General features: G+C 52.6%; 1 protein-coding gene across 1 annotated transcript in view; it reads right to left on the bottom strand.

The window, feature by feature from the left end:
- The window catches only part of LOC147700959 (urokinase plasminogen activator surface receptor-like), a 140,376-nt gene that overhangs the window by 26,715 nt on the left and 93,515 nt on the right, over positions 1–20,146 (bottom strand). The window contains exon 5 of the mRNA XM_086929790.1: positions 10,066–10,218. Within this exon, the coding sequence (XP_086785916.1) occupies positions 10,066–10,218 (153 nt within the window). The remainder of the gene's footprint in view (positions 1–10,065; positions 10,219–20,146) is intronic.

Here is a 20,146-nt window from a genome sequence, read left to right on the forward strand (position 1 = left end):
AAGACAACACAGTCTAAAAGTGGATTGGCGTGCACCAAAGAAATCAAGAGGCAGAATAAGGAACAATGGGGCATATTACCAACAAGTAGCAATATTTATCGCTAAATAGGCTTAGCGGCGATTTGTTTATCGCTGAGCTTCGTCGGAATTTATCGCTGAAATAACGTGCTATTAGCAACGTTTATCTCCAAAGCGATACATTTTCCGGCGATAGCGGCGAAATGGGTGAATATCGCTGAGAATACAGCGATATTCTTGCTTTTGTGACGAAATGCTCTTAGCCATGTTATCCACCTCCCATTGGATAATATGGCTAAGAACTGGTCTGGGCAGGTGTTAGTATTTGGAGATATTCGCGCTTAGCTCGAATATTTCCATCGCTACGCCTGCCTTGCTAATAGGCGATAGCGACGTTAGCGACTGTTTTCAGTCGCTAACAGTTTGGGTATGCCCACTTTGCATGTCATTAGCGATAAATATCGCTAACATGCAAAGCGGGCCCCAAACCGCTCGCTATCACCTAAAAGCTGTTGCTAACTGCTGTTAGCGACAGCTTGCTAATAGGGCGATAGAATTATCGCCGCTTAGCGGACGAAAACGTCTGCTAAAGCGGTGAAAGTTCCCTATCGCCACCCTTGATAATATGCCCCAATAAGTGAAGAAAACACATCCGTGTTTATCTAGGCATCAAGTGCGTTGCGTTAAATAATTTAGAAGAGTAAAGAAGAGAATATGTGATAAAGGTTATAAATGTGCAAAAATAGAGGACCAGGGCATGCAAAGGGTATACAGTAAAAAACCTTTTTTTTTTTTTTTTTTTTTTTTTTTTGTAAGACCTTTATTGTGAAAAAAGGAGGGTTACACAGCTTGTGTGCCTACAACCTGAAAATACACAGGCCGGCAGCGCTTTCAAAGAGTGTCGCATCTAAGTGATAGTATTCTATCAAAGGAGATCTTAGGTAACACAGCATGTCGCCTACAACCCATCCGGGCCGGCCGCGTGGAAGCATATCATAAGCTGGTAGGACGTTCGGTATCCGCTATTCCAGTAATATAGTGAAAATAAACAGTGAACCCGTGAGGTCTCATTTTATAGTAAATTTTAAACTCGAACAACAACTTGGGGATCGGTGTAAACTTCCAAACCTCCAGTAGTCTCACCATACGTTGTATGAGGTAAAGAGTGTCAGTTAGCGCGGAGTGCCTTTGCGGTGCATTCCTTGCATGTGTTCATTATAGTGTAGGTGAGTGCCTAATGCCGTTGGATGAGGGAGTGGAAATGGTGGAGGGGGGAGATTCGAGTGTGGTCTGTGCTCCGGCGGGTGAAGCCATCAGATGTGGAGTGTCACATATCAGTCAGATGGCTATTGGACAGTGACTGAAGAGCGGGGGGGTGATATACAGGAATCGGCGGGTCACGTCCATTAGGGTCCGAGCTAGTGAACAGAGTGTGGCTATCCTAAGTTGTGTAAGGTAGTCATACAAGGGCAAACCATCGGTGCGAAGGTACAGGCAATGCACAGGGTTTTGAAAGAGGAAGTGAGTGTCCGGAGATGGGGGTGGGGAGGGGTGCCAGGGCGCGTACTGTTTCACGACCTAGTACCGGGCAATTCTTGTGGTGCGACATCAGCTGTTACGTGTTCGGGTATCGCGAGTGGGTCCGATTCTGGATCATCTATGGGCTGTTGTCTGAGTAAGTATGCTGCAAACGGGCCCCAAAGATCTTTAGGACGTGACATGTGTGGTAAAAGTTCTGCATAATTATGTAATTGGTCCTGCCAGGTGGACATAGAAGTTAACCAGGCCTTAAACTTGGGAGCCCGGCCTCGACCCCATCTGCAGGCAAGCTGTCGTTTCGCTAAGAGGAACCCCAATGCAAACAACTTCCGATTGTGCCTGAGCGCGGGGGGGGAGAGTCCCAGCAGGGCGATTCTCGGACATGGTGAGATTGTGATCTCCATTATGTCCGACATAGCTTCAAACACTTCCACCCAGTAAGAAGCAACTGAACAGCAAGTCCACGCTAGATGCATGAAGTGGGCACCTGGGCGGTTACAGCGGAGGCATCTATCATCCTCCCGTAAGCCAAAACGGTGCAGTTTAGCGGGAGTGTGATAAAGGCGGTGCAGAAATTTTAAATGCAGTAGTCTGAGGCGGGCATTACCTGACACTGAGTTGGTATGGGAGCAGCTCAATTCCCACTGGTCATCAGTAAGTGGGGCATCTAGATCTCCATCCCACTCTGCGCGCGCTCGAAGGGCAGGGGGTGTTGCGGCCGAGTATGCATATTTATATAACATGGAGATGACATGTTTCGGGGCAGTAGTTTGGAGTAGTGTATGTAAGGGCGCCATGATTTCCGGCTCGTTCGGGAAGTCGGGAGTGATTGCCTTGATGCTTTGCCGCAGTCGTGCGTAGAGGAACGTGTCCATGGTCGAGGGAACTTGATCCCCAAACATGTGGGCAGAGGAGCGAAATTTCCCCTGCACGTATAGATCGCCCCACGTGTGAAGTGCCAATTTAGTAAGCATTTTGCGGCCCAGTTCCTCGCAGGAGACGCTCAGTCTGGGGTCATGTGCAATGGCCATAAGTGGGGAGTAAAGAAAGGCAATGTTCGCACGGTTCGCAATCCTGCGCCAGGCCTGCACCGTGCAGTCGACGGTGGAGGGATCTCGATCGGTCACTCGGGATGCCGTGTAGAGATATCCCGAAGGCTTAGCAGGCCGCATATACCCATCTTCCACGGCAAGATGTGCCATGAAGGGCGGAGGTCGGAGCCAATAGGCTGCGAAGTGAGCCTGTGCACAATCAAAGTAGAGGCTGAAGTTAGGGACTTCGAACCCGCCTTGGTGGTAGGGCAGCATTAGCGTCGATAATCCCAGTCTGGCCTGTTTACCTCCCCAAATCAATCTGGACAGCTGGGAATCCAGGGAGCGGAAAAAATGTGATCCTGGGCTGTAGGGGATGTTCGTGAACAGGTACAGTAGTTTAGGGAGTATAACCATTTTGATCAGGGAGATACGACCCGCCATGGAGAGTGGGAGGTGAATCCACTTAGTGACACTGTCTGTTAGTTTGTCCAGGACGGTGCCATAATTCGCCCTAATAAGGGTCTCGCGGTTTCTGGTGATGGTTATGCCTAGGTATTTAATCTCATCTCCTTCCCACTCCAGAGGGTAGTCGAGAGGGAACTGCGTGGTTTTATCCGTAAGGGGAAATAGGGCTGACTTTGACCAATTGATTTGAACCCCGGCGATGGCTCCGTATTTAGTGACCTCTCGCAGGAGAGGGTTCAGATTCTCTTTCGGCTCATGGACGTATAGGGTCATGTCGTCCGCATATAGCGAGACAAGTATTTGCCTTTCAGGGTAATTCAAAGAGCGTTGGTTGTGGTGTTGTCGGAGTTTGGCGGCGAGGGGTTCAATAGCAATCGCAAAGAGGACCGGGGATAAGGGGCAGCCTTGCCGGGTACCTCTTTGGATCTCAAAATTATCAGACCTAGCTCCATTCAGCAGGACCGCCGCATGTGGCTTATTATACAGAAGTTTAATCCAGTCTATAAAACTGTAGGGCGTACCCATGCGTTCCAGCAGAGCAAATAGGTAATCCCATTCCAGGGAATCAAAAGCTTTGGTAGCATCTAGGAAAACTACTGCGGCTTCGCATTTGGGAGTGATGTCCTGCAAGATTGCCTGCAGAGTGCGTAAGTTATGTGAGGTGGCTCGATTCGGGACAAAGCCTGCCTGGTCCGGGAGGACCAGTCGTTCCATAAGGAGGTTGAGGCGGGTAGCCAAGACCTTAGCTAGTATTTTAACGTCTGTATTTAGTAAGGAGAGGGGTCTATATGAGTCGCACCGTTCGGGGGGCTTGCCTGGTTTCAATAGGGAGGTGATGAGGGCTTCTCTCATGCTACCCGGCAATGTGCCTTCCTCGAAGGCGGTGAAGTATACTTGTTGCAGAATGGGAGCTAAAATGTGGATATAGGTCTTGTAAAAATCTATAGGTAGGCCGTCCGAGCCTGGGGCCTTGCCCGATTTCATACTCATTATGGCGTCTTTGATTTCGTCCAGTTCTAGCCCATGGTGGAGGAATTTTTGTTGGGTAGGGCCCAGCCAGGCTATGGCTGTGTCCGCTAGGTAGGAACCTAGATCAAGTTCCCCTCGTCGGTGGGAGGAGTACAGTTTCTTGTAGTGGGTGGTGAGGACATCAAGTTGACTGGGGAGGTCCTTATGTGGGACGTCATTTTCGTCCATCAGGGTGGTAATATAGTTCTGGTGTCTTAGTGGCCGCACAGCTGAAGCGAGCGCCCTACCCGGCCTGTCACCCTCTCCGTATATACGCGCAATGTATGGTTTCCCCAGAAATTTGCATTCCCTCTCCGCCTCGTCAGCATATTCATCAATTTTGTGTCTAAGTCGCACCCTAGCCGCCTGACCACGTCCGCTTTGGACAACCTCCCGCTCCAGTTTTTTTATCTCAATTTCTAGCTGGCGTAGTGTGCCTCTAAGGGCTTTAAGTACACCTCCACCCTTTGATATGCACCACCCCCGGACGGTGACTTTGAATGCCTCCCAGACCGTGGCCATGCTAGAAACGGAGTTAAGATTGCGAGCAAAGAAGTCTGTAATGTCCTGCTCCAAGTCTGCTTTGAAAGCGGTGTCAGTGAGGTGTGCAGGGTTCAATCGCCAGGATAAGTATGGAGAGATGTCTAGGGGGATACGCAGGGAAAGGAGGACCGGAGAATGGTCAGAAAGAGTGCGCGCGAGGTGCAGGGATTTCACAATCCAGGGAGCTATACCAGGAGTCAGGAAAATGTAGTCCAACCTGGCCCACGTGGAGTGTACTGCTGAGAAGTGTGTGCCTTGCTTCAGGGAGGGGTTTAGGTGACGCCATGTGTCTATTAGCTGATGGTCGTCCACTATGCCTTGTAGGGTACGTTGGGTATGGGTGTAGTGCATTGGTTGTGGATGTGACCTATCTAACCCCGGTTGTAGAGCAGTGTTAAAGTCTCCCCCCAACACAACGCGGGTAATGTCTAGCGACTGGATCTTGCCCCACATAGTGAGAAGTTTCTCTGGGTCGTCAATGTTGGGGCCATAGTAACAGGCGAAGAGTACACGATGGGTGTGTAGTGTACCCCAGACCATGCAGTACCTCCCGCCTGAATCTACCTCTGTGCCTTCTGGATTAAAGCCCAATCCTTTCTTGACAAGTATAGCTACTCCTCTGGAATAGTTAGAATAGGACGCATACACCCTGCAGGAAGCCCATCTCGAAGCAAAGAGGGGAAGACTACCGGGGAGGAGGTGTGTTTCCTGTAACATGGCGATTGAGATTCCGTGTCTGTCTAGGTAGCCTAGTATCTGCCTTTTCTTTCTCGGGTCGTTCAGCCCCCTAACGTTCCACGATACCATCTGAAAGTTAAGTGCAGGGAGTCTAGCATTCATGTCCGCCATCTAACCCATAATAATAGAACATGGCAAGAATTTGCGACAAACGGGATCAAACATTCAGAATTAAGTTCACAGACCAGAGCAGTTCGGAAGTTCGTCCTATCTACCTTACCCCACTTGCGGGACAGTGCCATATCTGTAGCCGCAGTGCATGGGTAAGTCATAACCAATCCCAAACAACAAAAAACCCCTTCACGCAAAGAACCAGTGCAGCCTGTCATGTACGGAAGTTCAGATACAATGCTGGTGACAGGATCTTTAGAGAACTTGGCGTGACAATCCCTCCCTCCCCCACCCACTACGGCAACCCAAACTAGCCGAGAAAGAGCAACCCACCCCCACCCACTACAACCCAAGAAAAGTAAAACGAAGTGCAATAAAGTACCAACTACCACCCTCAGAAGGTGAGAGGCTAGCAGGGGATCACCCATTGGGGGTTCTAACTAGGGGCTCCAGACCAGCCTCCCACCTCCCTACTTTCACCCGCCCAGAGGTGCGGGACGGAGGTGGGTGATCGAGCACATAGCAATATATCAGACCAAAATGTATAAGCAGTATAGCTGGCACCTCACCGGCTGAAGTGTCAGTTGGGTCTCTTACGGCACACCTCTCGCTGCCCAAGGGGTTGGCAGTCCAAGATGCGATGCAGGAAGTGATACAGGAACTCGGAGACAGCCGCCGACCCCTCGTGGCCTCCGGCTGCAAAAGAGTCTAGAAGCAAGCGAAGGCAGGAACCATGGGATTACACATCCATGAACAGAGTCAGTCTTGTTGGGACAGTGGAGATTGCGACCTAGAGCGTCGTCGCTCTGCATCTTCTCGGGATTGTTCCTTCCTCTGTTGTTTTAGAAAGTCCTCCACTTGCTGAGGGTTTTGAAAGAAGTGTTGTTTACCATGAAGGGCCACCCTCAGTTTGGCAGGATAAAGCATGGCATAGGGGATCTCCAGGGTTTGAAGTTTCTTTTTAACTCCAGCAAATTTACGTCTGGCGTCCTGGACCGACGAGGTGAAGTCGGGGAAGAAGGACAGAGTAGTATTGCCATATTTTACTGGGCCCTGCTCCCTGGCACAACGGAGCACAGCGTCTCGGTCCCTGTAATTAAGGAACCTGGCAATAATCGGTCTTGGCTGGGCTCCGGGTGGGGGTCGCGCGGCGAGGGACCTGTGCGCGCGCTCGACGATGAGGTGTGGGGAAAAGGCCTCCTTACCGAACAGTTCGACAACCAGATTTTCCATGAAGACCTCCATCTTCCCCGTGTTTGTGGATTCTGCAAGGCCTACGACGCGGACGTTGTTGCGGCGGGACCTCGCCTCCAAATCTTCATTTTTGTCAGCGATTATTTTGAGGAGTCTGTCCATCTGGGTCACCTGCTTGGAGCTGGATGCGGCCCCGTCCTCCAAGGTAGAGATTCTTTCCTCAGCCTCCTGGATACGTGTGTCGTGGCACTCGAGCTTAGAAACTACGCTGTCAATGCGGGAGTTAATTGCGTCCATTTTAGCGTCGATGGACGTGAGGCTTTGTTTCATGCCTAATAGGATGGTTTTCCAGTCCTCCTCCTGAGGGTCCGGTGATGGGGGATTCCTCTCTACAACAGCAGATGATCCGGGCGTTTTCTTGGCCTCGAAGGGGATCTTCGACTGCCTGGCGTCGGAACGGCCCATAGCTCCCCTCGGTGGCAACAGTGCTAGAGGGGAGGCGGTAGCCAGAGCGCGGGGCAGCCCCGACCGGAGGCTAGAGAATCCCGGGAGGTTACCCGATTCCAAAAGCCCCAGGTGGTGGCGGCGTCAGACAGCCGCCCCCCGGTAGAGACAGCACCCGACCCTCGCCCGCATCAGCACCGCCAGGCCCAGGGTCTGGATCCGATCAGCGACCGCTAGGGCCAGGGGGGAGAGCAGAGTTTAGGCAGGCAGGTAGGTAGATGTCTCTGCAAAGAGTCCGTGCAACCAGGGGGACGGGGCAGCACAACAGGCAATGAGCAGCAGGAGGGGAGCGAACAGATCAGGTCCCTGCAGGCCAGGTGATGATTTGGCGCCCAGCAAGAATGCGATGCCTCGGAGTGGGGGGTGGGGGGGGCAGAGGCCACCAGCAGGCGTTGGGGTATGTACACACTCAGCAATGGTTGTTGGCCGTTCCTCGGGCCCCCCCGCCAGCAAAGTCTCAGCAGGGAGCGGGTGTGACCGGGCAAGCAGCCTTCACGGTTAGTCAATGTGGGGACAGCGTTCAACAGGATCCGATCAAAGGCCCCTCAGCCCGCCCAGCAATATCTTGTCTCACCTAACGTCTCTCCGGCGGGAAGAGCAGCTACACGCAGGTCTCCAAGCATGTGTAGCAGGTTCCGACCCAGCTCGGCAGTCCGGAGGGCCGCAAATGGTCTTGGGAAGTCGCCGGGTCAGTCAGAGCAGAGGCCTCGGGGACGCGGGGAACAGCGGGCTTTCAAGTCCTGGAGGGGGGGGGGGGGTCGGGCACAGGCCGCCGGTGGAGGGGCAGCCTCCAAGCATGTGACGGGTTCCGTGCTACCGCCGAGCCCCCTCACCAGCAGAGACGTGTCAGGGAGCGGGCATCCACACCAAAGCCAGTATGTCCAATCCGGCAATATGGAGTGCCGTGTCCTCTCGACTCCGCTCACCGGCCGCACCTTCCCCCAGCCGGTGGTGTTTCCTGAGCGCGACGTCTCCCGTCTCCTCGCAGCTCAACGAACTGGACAGCGGGGGTCTTCTCCAGCAAGATTGTAGAGACCGGCGATCGCGGATGCCAAGCTCTCCACTCCCGTGGCAGGAGGAGCAGCCACGTACAGGCCGCAAAGCCGTGGCCTCTCCTGGGAGGATGACCCAGCCGGGCAGCGGATCGCGAGCCAGCCAGGCAGTCCGCTCTCGGTGTTCGGCGGATAACTCGGCTGTTGGCTGGGCTAGCTCGACATTGCAGACACCGCCGTGTGTAGGGGAATGTCGCGGTCAATATGGTGCGTCTTCCAGGCAGTATTCACCGGTCAGGATGGACTGCAGGATAGGAAGGGTGCTCAATCGGGCGAGAGCCTCACGGCAGTGCGGCCATCTTGGTTTGGCGCCACCTAGCGCCCCCCATACAGTAAAAAACCTTCTCACAAACTCAAAAGGTACCTGAAGAATGATGCTACTATATTTTCCTTAGGCACGATCAGAGAAACGACCAAAAGAACCAGTCACATTTCATCTTTAACAACAATCAATAAAGGACAGTTTCTCAGATACTGAAAAATAGCAGCTGTCCCAGCATCTGAGAAACTGCCCTTTATTTATTGTTGTTATAGATGAAATTTGGCTGGATCTTTTGGAGAGCTGCAGAGTTCAAAATAAAAGATGTTCTGAGCAAGCAAAAACAGGGAAAACACTCCAGAAGGCGGCCCCTCCTCACAAACACACATGGGTAAACTTGATCATGTGATCATCTGCTTTAAACTAGACCTAGGGTTTGGAAAGCATCTTTAGGCCTCTCACCCGCTATAACACCCACTTGTGAGAACTACTCACTCACATACCAAAGACCAAACCCGCTGTCTGCCTGACGGGTGGAATTGTTCCCCTTTTGGGGCACCCCATGTGTGCAGCATCACACCTGTAGCACACTGTATCTGTGGAATGAGGCACCTCGGGACCATGGCATGTACACATGGAACACCCCCCCAATGTCTCACCATGTGCAAGTTGTGCATCGAGCCTGTAGAACACTGCACCTATGGAGTGACCCCCTAAGGAAATCCCGACTTGTAGGCTGACCGAGGCATGGACCCGTGGCCACGCAGCCCCACTCTGTTTTACAGTATGTGTGGTGTATCTCACCTGATGAACATTGCACTAAGGAATCACTCCTCTAAGGTTTGGCCCACTTGTGGGGTGTAAGTGACATGGAGCCCTCCCCCCCTCTGGGCAGGGTTGGATTGGGATTAAAAATTGGCCCGGGCATACTAAGGAAAAGAAAAATGTGTCCCACATTTGCATATTGCCTTTCCGCAAAACACTGCTTCGGCGAAATGTTATAAAAAAGGGGGGGGGGGCGAGGAGGTGTTAAAAAAAATGCACAGATTAGTTTGCACTGGTGATACACACCTGAAAACAAGTGAGGCCACTTTTGCTCAGGCCCCTGCCCAATTAATGGGCCGGCCCAGAGAGAGAATGGGAGTGACACCACTGCCCGTTGATAAAAGGGAGGTAATGGAGGCCCATCTACCGCCAGAAAGGCTACTCAGGCACCCACTGGGCTGCTGGTGGCATCAAACAATTCGGAAACTGCCCAAATCACCCCCCAGGCTGCTAAAAAAAGCAGCCCACAGCTGGAGCTCGGATACTGGCCCCTCGGGTATTGCCCGAGGGCCTGCGTTACCAATGCGACGCTGCCTCTGGTTTACCGCTTGTGTAGTGCATCTCACCTGTGGCACGTCGGGCCTGAGAATGCCTCACCTAAGGACTACCCACTTGTGTGTCATCTGTCACATGGAATGCTTTCTCTGTGTTACCACATGGGCTAGCTGACATACAAACCCCCTCCCTCCCCCACGGGCTACCACATGCACGTGCATGCACCCCTTTGCAGCGCGTCACCCCTGGCGCCCCTGTCCCTGGCTGTAGACCACCTCACCTGTGGGAACCTGTGGTTTGCAGTCGTTTGGCTGGCAGCACTCCACCATGCTGTACAGGGTGGTGTTCCCGGTGTTGTACTGAAGGCTTCTTCCACAGAGGGGGCCGGTACCACAGCCTTTCATCGAAGTCGTCCTGGTGACACCTACTATGACTAAAGAAAGACAAGGCACGTTGAACACGAGCACCAGGTGGTTGGCGTGGGGCGTGTGCAATGACTGATTTCAATGCAGAGGGTGGAGCCAGACACAGCACCCACCCACCCTCCTCCCCCTCCCCACAGACCTCCTCCCCCACCTTCACCCCTAGGAGCACTGAGCTCCTGCCTTTTTATACTGCTGGGACCGCACCCAGCTCTGCTAGTGCCCCTCAGTCCTGCCTGCCCCAAGGCAACCCCTACCGGTCCCTCAATCCATCCCACCCCAAGGCACCCCCTGCCGGTCCCTCAATCCATCCCACCCCAAGGCACCCCTTGCCGGTCTCTAAGTCTATTGCGCCCCAAGGCAGCCCCTGCTGGTCCCTCAGTCCATTCCGCCCCAAGGCATCCACTGACAGTCCCTCGGTCCATCCCGCCCTGAGGCACCCCGCCGGTCTCTCAGTCCAGCCTGTCCTAAGACAACCCCTGCTATTCTCTCAGTCAAATCTGCCCGAGGCAGCCCTGCCTGTTCCTCAGTCCACACTGCCCCAAGGCACCCTCTGCCGGTCCAGTACTGAGACCATCACACAGAGCTCTGCAAATGCACCACTTGTGTGATATACATCTCTCTCTCTCTTTCTCTCTCTCTCTCTCTCACTCTCTCTCTCTCTCTCTCTCTCTCTCTCCTCCCCCCCCCCCAGTGCACCCCAGAATGCAGTACAAATCAAAACATTCACCCCCAGTCAAGAGATCTGGGTTAAATCCATCATTATTTTGCTCATCATGCCACCCCAGTTTATACCTGGCCATATGAAAATCAGACTTGATCCTGTGCCTCATGGGAATAGTCCAGCCTGAACTACCAAGCCAGGTCTTTTCTGGTCTGGAAACAAGCATCCTAGGACTGGTTTCGGGTTTTCACCCCTCTTCAGCCAGGATAGTTTGAATCCAGTAGCACAGTGAGCCCGGGACCCACGTCTGGGCATACCTGGCGCACTTAGGGCGAAAAAGCAAAGGACACACAATTTATGGACGGTATGCAGAACAAATTAAAACATTCACCCCCAGCCAAGAGATCTGGGCTAAATCCATCATTCTTTTGCTCACCATGCCACCCCAGTTTAGACCTGGCCATATGCAAATCAGTCTTGACCCTGTGCCTCATGGGAACAGTCCAGCCTGAACTACCAAGCCAGGTCTTCCCTGGTCTGGAAACAAGCATCCTAGGACCTGTTTCGGGTTTTCACCCCTCTTCAGCCAGGATAGTTTGAATCCAGAGGCACAGTGAGCCCAGGACCCACGTCTGGGCATACCCGGTGCACTTAGGGCGAGAAAGTAAAAGACACACAATTGATGGACGGAATGCAGAATAAATCAAAACATTCACCAGTCGAGGATCTACATGCAGCTCTGCCTATAGGCGGACCTTCTCATCTCATTATATTCTTGTGATTGGTCACTGGCGTGGACTCACAGCCGCCTCTGTGATCACACTCCCGTGGGCTTTGCCACACTGTCACATTGAGGAGATGCATGTAATATGTGTCCTTCAGCAACGTCTACTCTGTCATCTACCCTGGCACTAGAAGCCACACAACCACCTTTTTCAGGGTAACCCAAAGATTTCTTAATGAACCCATTATTGCTCCAACAGGACTACTCTAACACAACTCTGACACTACATCGCCATCTACTATCTTAATCACACAACCCCATCCCGCACACACACTCCCTCCTCCAGATGCCAAACTTGTATGCTCACTAGCTAAGGAACTAGACAGGCTGGTGAGAAGTGCTTGACCTCATGGGTAGCATGCTACACCATGTAGAATGTGTGGTTGGGTGGTTGTTGTCTTTGTCTTTTTCCTGTGCGGGAAGTGTTTCTGTGTCATGCGTGAGGACCACTAAGATGCAGTTATCGTGTTATGGGACACAGTACTTGTGAGAAGGTGGCCCGGCATATGCTGTCCACTGTTCTAGTGGGCACCTTGCACTAGTCCAAACTATCCTTATTGATGATATAAGAACCACAACTGACATAGATACAATGCCTAGAGCCTTTAGAACCGCTGGGCCCACCAGGAACCACCCAAGGTAGTGACACAGGGGAACCACAGGGACCCGTGCAGTGTCTTAACACAGCCGTGAATCTCCATTAACGTCTATGGGGAAAGTCGCGGTTGGAAAATTAGAGATAAAGGACACTTAGAAGAGGATTTGGAGCAAAAACCTTTTAAGAACTGGGAGGTTCTAGAGTCAACACTCAAGGGAGCACCAGAGTACTCGAGTTACCCCACCCAGGGATGCCGGGTGCATAGGTGTCTTTTCGTGTCAGGTTTCATTGTTGATTCCAATGGTAAACTGCTGAAAAGTGCTGCAGGCGACCAAGTGGAAAGTGTCCAGGTGGATCCAAGGGTGGATCGGAGATCTGAAGAACCTGAAAGCAGAGGGGACAGAGTCTGGGTCACTTGCCAGTGACCAGGAAGGCAATGAGAAGATGCCAACCGGTCTGGGGTGCTTGCAGGTGAAGAAGGTGAAGCTTGACTCTTCAGCCACGAGGACAAGGAGGCGTCGAGGATGACTAGCAGCTGGATTCGAGCTGACGCACATAGGATGTCGAGTGCTGCAGTATCGGATTCGGATGGGACCCAACAAGCCTTGGCAACAGCAACCCATGCAGAAAGCAGAGATTGGCTTCGATGCAGACTAGCAAGGTCTGAGGGACTCACCATTTGGAGGGGAACCAGGGCACGTCTGAAGCTACCAGGGAAGCCCAAGGAAAAGAAGAGTTACATTCATGGGGACCCACCAGTCGACGGACCAGAGATCGCGAAGGGGCCTCGAGCAGAAATGCTAGAAGCAGGCTGACGGAACACTCATGGAGTGTAGGCCCACTATCTTCAGTGCAGATGGTGCTCGGGGCTTGGACTACAAGTAGCCCAACACACAACTTCGGGAAAGCTCAGGAAGTTGATGCACTAGCAAATGTGCACAGTGTCCAGGAGCTTTGGTACCACGTCACTTGTGAGTGCTGCGGGTCTCAGCTTTGCTGGGATCTTGTGTCGGCCTCATGAAGTCTGGAAGTTCATGTTCTGAGTCGCAAAACCGTTGGGATCCAGCGGGAGCCTTGGAAATGCAGACCGGCAAGATGCTTCTTTGGTGCCTGTTTGAACAGGGAAGTCACTCCTTGACCTCAATAGAGATTCTTCCGTCTTCTAGTTGATATAGAATGTCGAAGTTCCAGGATATATGGTGCAGAGTTTCATCCAGGTGTAATCTGAAGTCCTAAGGACTGGGTTCCCATACTCATACTAAGTTAGGGGGTTGGACATACTCTGGGGACTCACCTATGGGAGGATCTGGGGGGGTGGTTACGCCCCTTTCCCTTTGTCCAGTTTCGCGCCAGAGCAGGGGCTGAGAGCCCCAGCAACCGGTTTGAACTGGGGTATGCACAGGGACACCAAGTGTGCTCCCAGCACTGTCTGAAAAGCATTCTCTGAATGCACCCACCCAGACCCAATACTCTAAAAAGCCTGTCTGGGAGGTGGTTACACCTTCTTGTGACAGGAAACCTATTGTCCAGGCCTCACCTGCTGGAGTTTCGTCCAGCAGCAGGAGGTCAGTCTTGTGTCTGTGGCTGCAGCATTCATTTTGTGATGCTGGGGCTCTTTTAAACTATTACTGGTTAGGTTAGTGTGTACATGTCTCTCCCTCTAGAAGGGAGGAATTCTACCCCCGCTGCCAGGACTGGCGGGGGGAGTAGGATTCCAAAGTGTTTGACACCAAACACAACATGTTTCCATGCAGCCATTCCAAAGTTAGCATTTACTGCGAGGTTATAATTCACTTAAGAGTATATGGTCTGGCTGCATCACAGAACAGCTACATGGAATAGATTCCGAAAGCTGCAGAGGGGTCCTGCTCAGGCATGGGCACCCTCTCACACAAAACCAAGCACTCTGCATTCAGGATTGATAAGGCCTGCCAGAGGAGTGACTTATAAGTTTATATGTGTCAGTGATATAAGGTAGATATAGGTAACCTATATCTTAGTAAAAGGTGCATGCATCACCTTACCCAGGCTGCAGTAGCAGTCCTGTGGTGCCATTTTGGAAGGCTTCCCAGGGGTGGCATAATACATGCTTCAGTCCCTAGTAGACCTCTGTGGTATCTATGCCTCTAGTACCTAAGGTACCATATACTAGGGACTCACAAGAGTAACCCAGTAAGAAATCTAGAGTGTACCTAATGTACATGCAATCAATTTAGAGAGGAAGCAGCTAGACTGGGGTCCTGGTTAGCAGGCTCCAGCCAGACTAAAGTTGAAAAACAGTGAAACACAAGCAAAAAGTGGGGGGTAACCATTGTAAGGAGATCCTACTCTCCTCTGTCCTTATCAGTGTGATGAATGCAGTTTATTGCAGAGGCCGCCGCTCCCCCAAAGGGGGAGAGGGTCAGGGGCCGGCACCATAACCCACGCCGAGCCCTGGGAGGAGAACTGGTTCTGGGCGCCCAAAAACACCCAGAAGCAGTGCCAAGTGTCCACATCCCCCCGACCCTCCACGAGCACCACAGTCCTGCTAGGCCCCCGTCCCATAGGTGGCCTGGTGAGATACAAACCCCCAATGGGAAGACAGCACCTGCATGGGGGGAAAGGTGTGTGGGGGTACATAGTCCACCGCTCCCCCAGGCAGCTCCTATCTTCGTGGAGCGGGGGAGTGGCACACTGTTTTTCAGACTCACCCACCTGCATCTACGAAAAACAACAGTGTCGCAGTGCTGGACAGCAACACACACGTTGGCGGAGAAATAATGGTACAATGGTTGGCTAAGGAGACACACTGACAGGGCAGTGTGTAGGAGGAGGGCCACTCACTTTGGGATGCCGCACAACAGTGTGAGTTGGCCGAGCAAAGGAGGGGGTAGCAAACGGAGACAGGCACTCGCAGCCCAGACCCAGCCAGATGGCAGGGCACAAATTGGTAGCGAATTGGGACCTAACTCCTGGGAGAAGCTACCCCCATACACGCAAAGGGCGTGGGAAACCAACCAAATAGTGGTCCCAGAGGAGACAAGAAAAGAAGGACTACCAAGAACTAACAAAAGAACTGGTTTGAGTGCCATTTACAAACTGGGGGAAGTGTACAGAATGTACGGCAATGTGAGATGCATAACATGCTAACGATATGTATGATTTATGACCATGATATGACAGTTCGCAAATGACAAAGATGACTAGGGGTCATGCTAATGATGACCAAAATGAGTATATACATAATCCTAATAAACTGCTGCCAACAAACGACCACGATAACTACAATGCATGTTGGCTAATTTATTAGGGTACAAGGTTGGTGGAGTGGGGGAAGGATAGACCAGAATGACCACAGTGCGGGGTTATGGTTTCCAGTAAGCTGGCAGATTTGAGCAGCTCCGCAGGGCCCTTGTGATCTCAGTCCACTGAGCTGATACTGCACTGGGTTGTCAATTCTGAGGCATTCTCTTTAAAGTGTATGGTCCTGACCAGGCATAGGTAAAGGGAGAGGTGGTGAAGGGATCATCTGAGAAGGACTTTGTTAATATCATCCCTGTCCATGTGAGATGTTAAGAAGTGGCTGAAGTATGCAGCTAGTCTGGACTCTCAGCGGAGTCCTCCGGTGGGCAGCGGCATGTGGCAGATTTCTTCAGGTCTTCTGTGCCTGTTCAGTTGCTGATGGGTGGTTTGTTGCAGTGGACTGGTACAAGTCTGGGCGATGGACATGACCACTATCAGCTTTGTCTTCTGTGACTGTGGAAGTGTCAAAAAGTAAAAGGGATGAGGGAAGTTATCCCGAAACCCGAGGGATGAGGGATGAGGGAAGTTATCCCGAAACCCGAGACATGTCTCGGGCGATATCCTAAAACCCGGGACATGTATCGGGTCTAGAGAATCATCAGCCCAACAAGTACCGACTTGCACCCACCTGGGTGATCCACTAAAGAACTACAAGTACCAGAGTCCCGAGGGGCAATCCCGAGGAGGGGCTAGTGGTGTGCGCTCCATTGATGACTAAACACAATATAGCTCCCTTGAGCTTTGGGCCGACGGGCTCTTGGACGACGCACCTGCGTGACGGTTCTGGCATCGAGGCCTTTCTCTGTTGTGTGGCGGCCTTCTCTTCCACCCCTAACGATCTTTCTCTACTGTTGAGGGAAGTTATCCAGAAACCCGAGACATGTCTCGGGCGATATCCTAAAACCCGGGACATGTATCGAGTCTAGAGATTCATCAGTCCAACAAGTACCGACTTGCACCCACCTGGGTGATCCACTAAAGAACTACAAGTACCAGAGTCCCGAGGTGCGATCCGGAGGAGGGGCTAGCGGTGTGCGCTCCATTGATGACTAAACACAATATGGCTCCCTTGAGCCTTGGGCCGACGCGCTCTTGGACGACGCACCTGCATGCCAGTTCTGGCATCGAGGCCTTTGTCTGTTTTGTGGCGGCCTTCTCTTCCACCCCTAACGATCTTTCTCTACTGATGAGGGAAGTTATCCTGAAACCCGAGACATGTCTCGGGCGATATCCTAAAACCCGGGACATGTATCGGGTCTAGAGATTCATCAGTCCAACAAGTACCGACTTGCACCCACCTGGGTGATCCACTAAAGAACTACAAGTACCAGAGTCCCGAGGGGCGATCCGGAGGAGGGGCTAGCGGTGTGCGCTCCATTGATGACTAAACACAATATGGCTCCCTTGAGCTTTGGGCCGACGGGCTCTTGGACGACGCACCTGCGTGCCGGTTCTGGCATCAAGGCCTTTGTCTGTTGTGTGGCGGCCTTCTCTTCCAACCCTAACGATCTTTCTCTACTGATGAGGGAAGTTATCCCGAAACCCGAGACATGTCTCGGGGGATATCCTAAAACCCGGGACATGTATCGGGTCTAGAGATTCATCAGTCCAACAAGTACTGACTTGCACCCACCTGGGTGATCCACTAAAGAACTACAAGTACCAGAGTCCCGAGGGGCGATCCGGAGGAGGGGCTAGCGGTGTGCGCTCCATTGATGACTAAACACAATATGGCTCCCTTGAGCTTTGGGCCGACGGGCTCTTGGACGACGCACCTGCGTGCCGGTTCTGGCATCGAGGCCTTTGTCTGTTGTGTGGCGCCCTTCTCTTCCACCCCTAATGATCTTTCTCTACTGATGAGGGAAGTTATCCCGAAACCCGAGACATGTCTCTGGCGATATCCTAAAACCCGGGACATGTATCAGGTCTAGAGATTCATCAGACCAACAAGTACCGACTTGCACCCACCTGGGTGATCCACTAAAGAACTACAAGTACCAGAGTCCCGAGGGGCGATCCGGAGGAGGGGCTAGCGGTGTGCGCTCCATTGATGACTAAACACAATATGGCTCCCTTGAGCTTTGGGCCGACGGGCTCTTGGACGACGCACCTGCGTGCCGGTTCTGGCATCAAGGCCTTTGTCTGTTGTGTGGCGGCCTTGTCTTCCACCCCTAACAATCTTTCTCTACTGATGAGGGAAGTTATCCCGAAACCCGAGACATGTCTCGGGCGATATCCTAAAACCGGGGACATGTATCGGGTCTAGAGATTCATCACTCCAAAAAGTACCGACTTGCACCCACCTGGGTGATCCACTAAAGAACTACAAGTACCAGAGTCCCGAGGGGCGACCCGGAGGAGGGGCTAGCGGTGTGCGTTCCATTGATGACTAAAAACAATATGGCTCCCTTGAGCTTTGGGCCGACGGGCTCTTGGACGACGCACCTGTGTGCCGGTTCTGGCATCGAGGCCTTTGTCTGTTGTGTGGCGGCCTTCTTTTCCACCCCTAACGATCTTTATCTACTGATGTGGGAAGTTATCCCGAAACCCGAGACATGTCTCGGGCGATATCCTAAAACCCGGGACATGTATCGGGTCTAGAGATTCATCAGTCCAACAAGTACCGACTTGCACCCACCTGGGTGATCCACTAAAGAACTACAAGTACCAGAGTCCCGAGGGGCGACCCGAAGGAGGGGCTAGCGGTGTGCGCTCCATTGATGACTAAAAACAATATGGCTCCCTTGAGCTTTCGGCCGACGGGCTCTTGGACGACGCACCTGCGTGCCGGTTCTGGCATCGAGGCCTTTGTCTGTTGTGTGGCGGCCTTCTTTTCCACCCCTAACGATCTTTATCTACTGATGAGGGAAGTCATCCCGAAACCCGAGACATGTCTCGGGCGATATCCTAAAACCCGGGACATGTATCGGGTCTAGAGATCCATCAGTCCAACAAGTACCGACTTGCACCCACCTGGGTGATCCACTAAAGAACTACAAGTACCAGAGTCCTGAGGGGCGATCCGGAGGAGGGGCTAGCGGTGTGCGCTCCATTGATGACTAAACACAATATGGCTCCCTTGAGCTTTGGGCCGACGGGGTCTTGGACGACGCACCTGCGTGCCGGTTCTGGCATCGAGGCCTTTGTCTGTTGTGTGGCGGCCTTCTCTTCCACCCCTAACGATCTTTCTCTACTGATGAGGGAAGTTATCCAGAAACCCGAGACATGTCTCGGGCGATATCCTAAAACCCGGGACATGTATCGGGTCTAGAGATTCATCAGTCCAACAAGTACCGACTTGCACCCACCTGGGTGATCCACTAAAGAACTACAAGTACCAGAGTCCCGAGGGGCCATCCGGAGGAGGGGCTAGCGGTGTGCGCACCATTGATGACTAAACACAATATGGCTCCCTTGAGCTTTGGGCCGACGGGCTCTTGGACGACGCACCTGCATGCCGGTTCTGGCATCGAGGCCTTTGTCTGTTGTGTGGCGGCCTTCTCTTCCACCCCTAACGATCTTTCTCTACTGATGAGGGAAGTTATCCCGAAACCCGAGACATGTCTCGGGCGATATCCTAAAACCGGGGACATGTATCGGGTCTAGAGATTCATCAGTCCAACAAGTACAGACTTGCACCCACCTGGGTAATCCACTAAAGAACTACAAGTACCAGAGTCCCGAGGGGCGACCCGGAGGAGGGGCTAGCGGTGTGCGCTCCATTGATGACTAAACACAACATGGCTTACTTGAGCTTTGGCCGACGGGCTCTTGGACGACGCACCTGCGTGCCGGTTCTGGCATCGAGGCCTTTGTCTGTTGTGTGGCGGCCTTCTCTTCCACCCCTAACGATCTTTCTCTACTGATGAGGGAAGTTATCCCGAAACCCGAGACATGTCTCGGGCGATATCCTAAAACCCGGGACATGTATCAGGTCTAGAGATTCATCAGTCCAACAAGTACCGACTTGCACCCACCTGGGTGATAAAGAACTACAAGTACCAGAGTCCCGAGGGGCGATCCGGAGGAGGGGCTAGCGGTGTGCTCTCCATTGATGACTAAACACAATATGGCTCCCTTGAGCTTTGGGCCGACAGGCTCTTGGACGACGCACCTGCATGCCGGTTCTGGCATCAAGGCCTTTGTCTGTTGTGTGGCGGCCTTCTCTTCCACCCCTAACGATCTTTCTCTACTGATGAGGGAAGTTATCCCGAAACCTGAGACATGTCTCGGGCGATATCCTAAAACCGGGGACATGTATCGGGTCTAGAGATTCATCACTCCAAAAAGTACCGACTTGCACCCACCTGGGTGATCCACTAAAGAACTACAAGTACCAGAGTCCCGAGGGGCGACCCGGAGGAGGGGCTAGCGGTGTGCGCACCATTGATGACTAAACACAATATGGCTCCCTTGAGCTTTGGGCCGACGGGCTCTTGGACGACGCACCTGCGTGCCGGTTCTGGCATCGAGGCCTTTGTCTGTTGTGTGGCGGCCTTGTCTTCCACCCCTAACAATCTTTCTCTACTGATGAGGGAAGTTATCCCGAAACCCGAGACATGTCTCGGGCGATATCCTAAAACCGGGGACATGTATCGGGTCTAGAGATTC

Source organism: Lissotriton vulgaris, chromosome 7 (genome assembly GCF_964263255.1).
Source record: "Lissotriton vulgaris chromosome 7, aLisVul1.2, whole genome shotgun sequence".
Lineage (NCBI taxonomy): Eukaryota > Metazoa > Chordata > Amphibia > Caudata > Salamandridae > Lissotriton > Lissotriton vulgaris.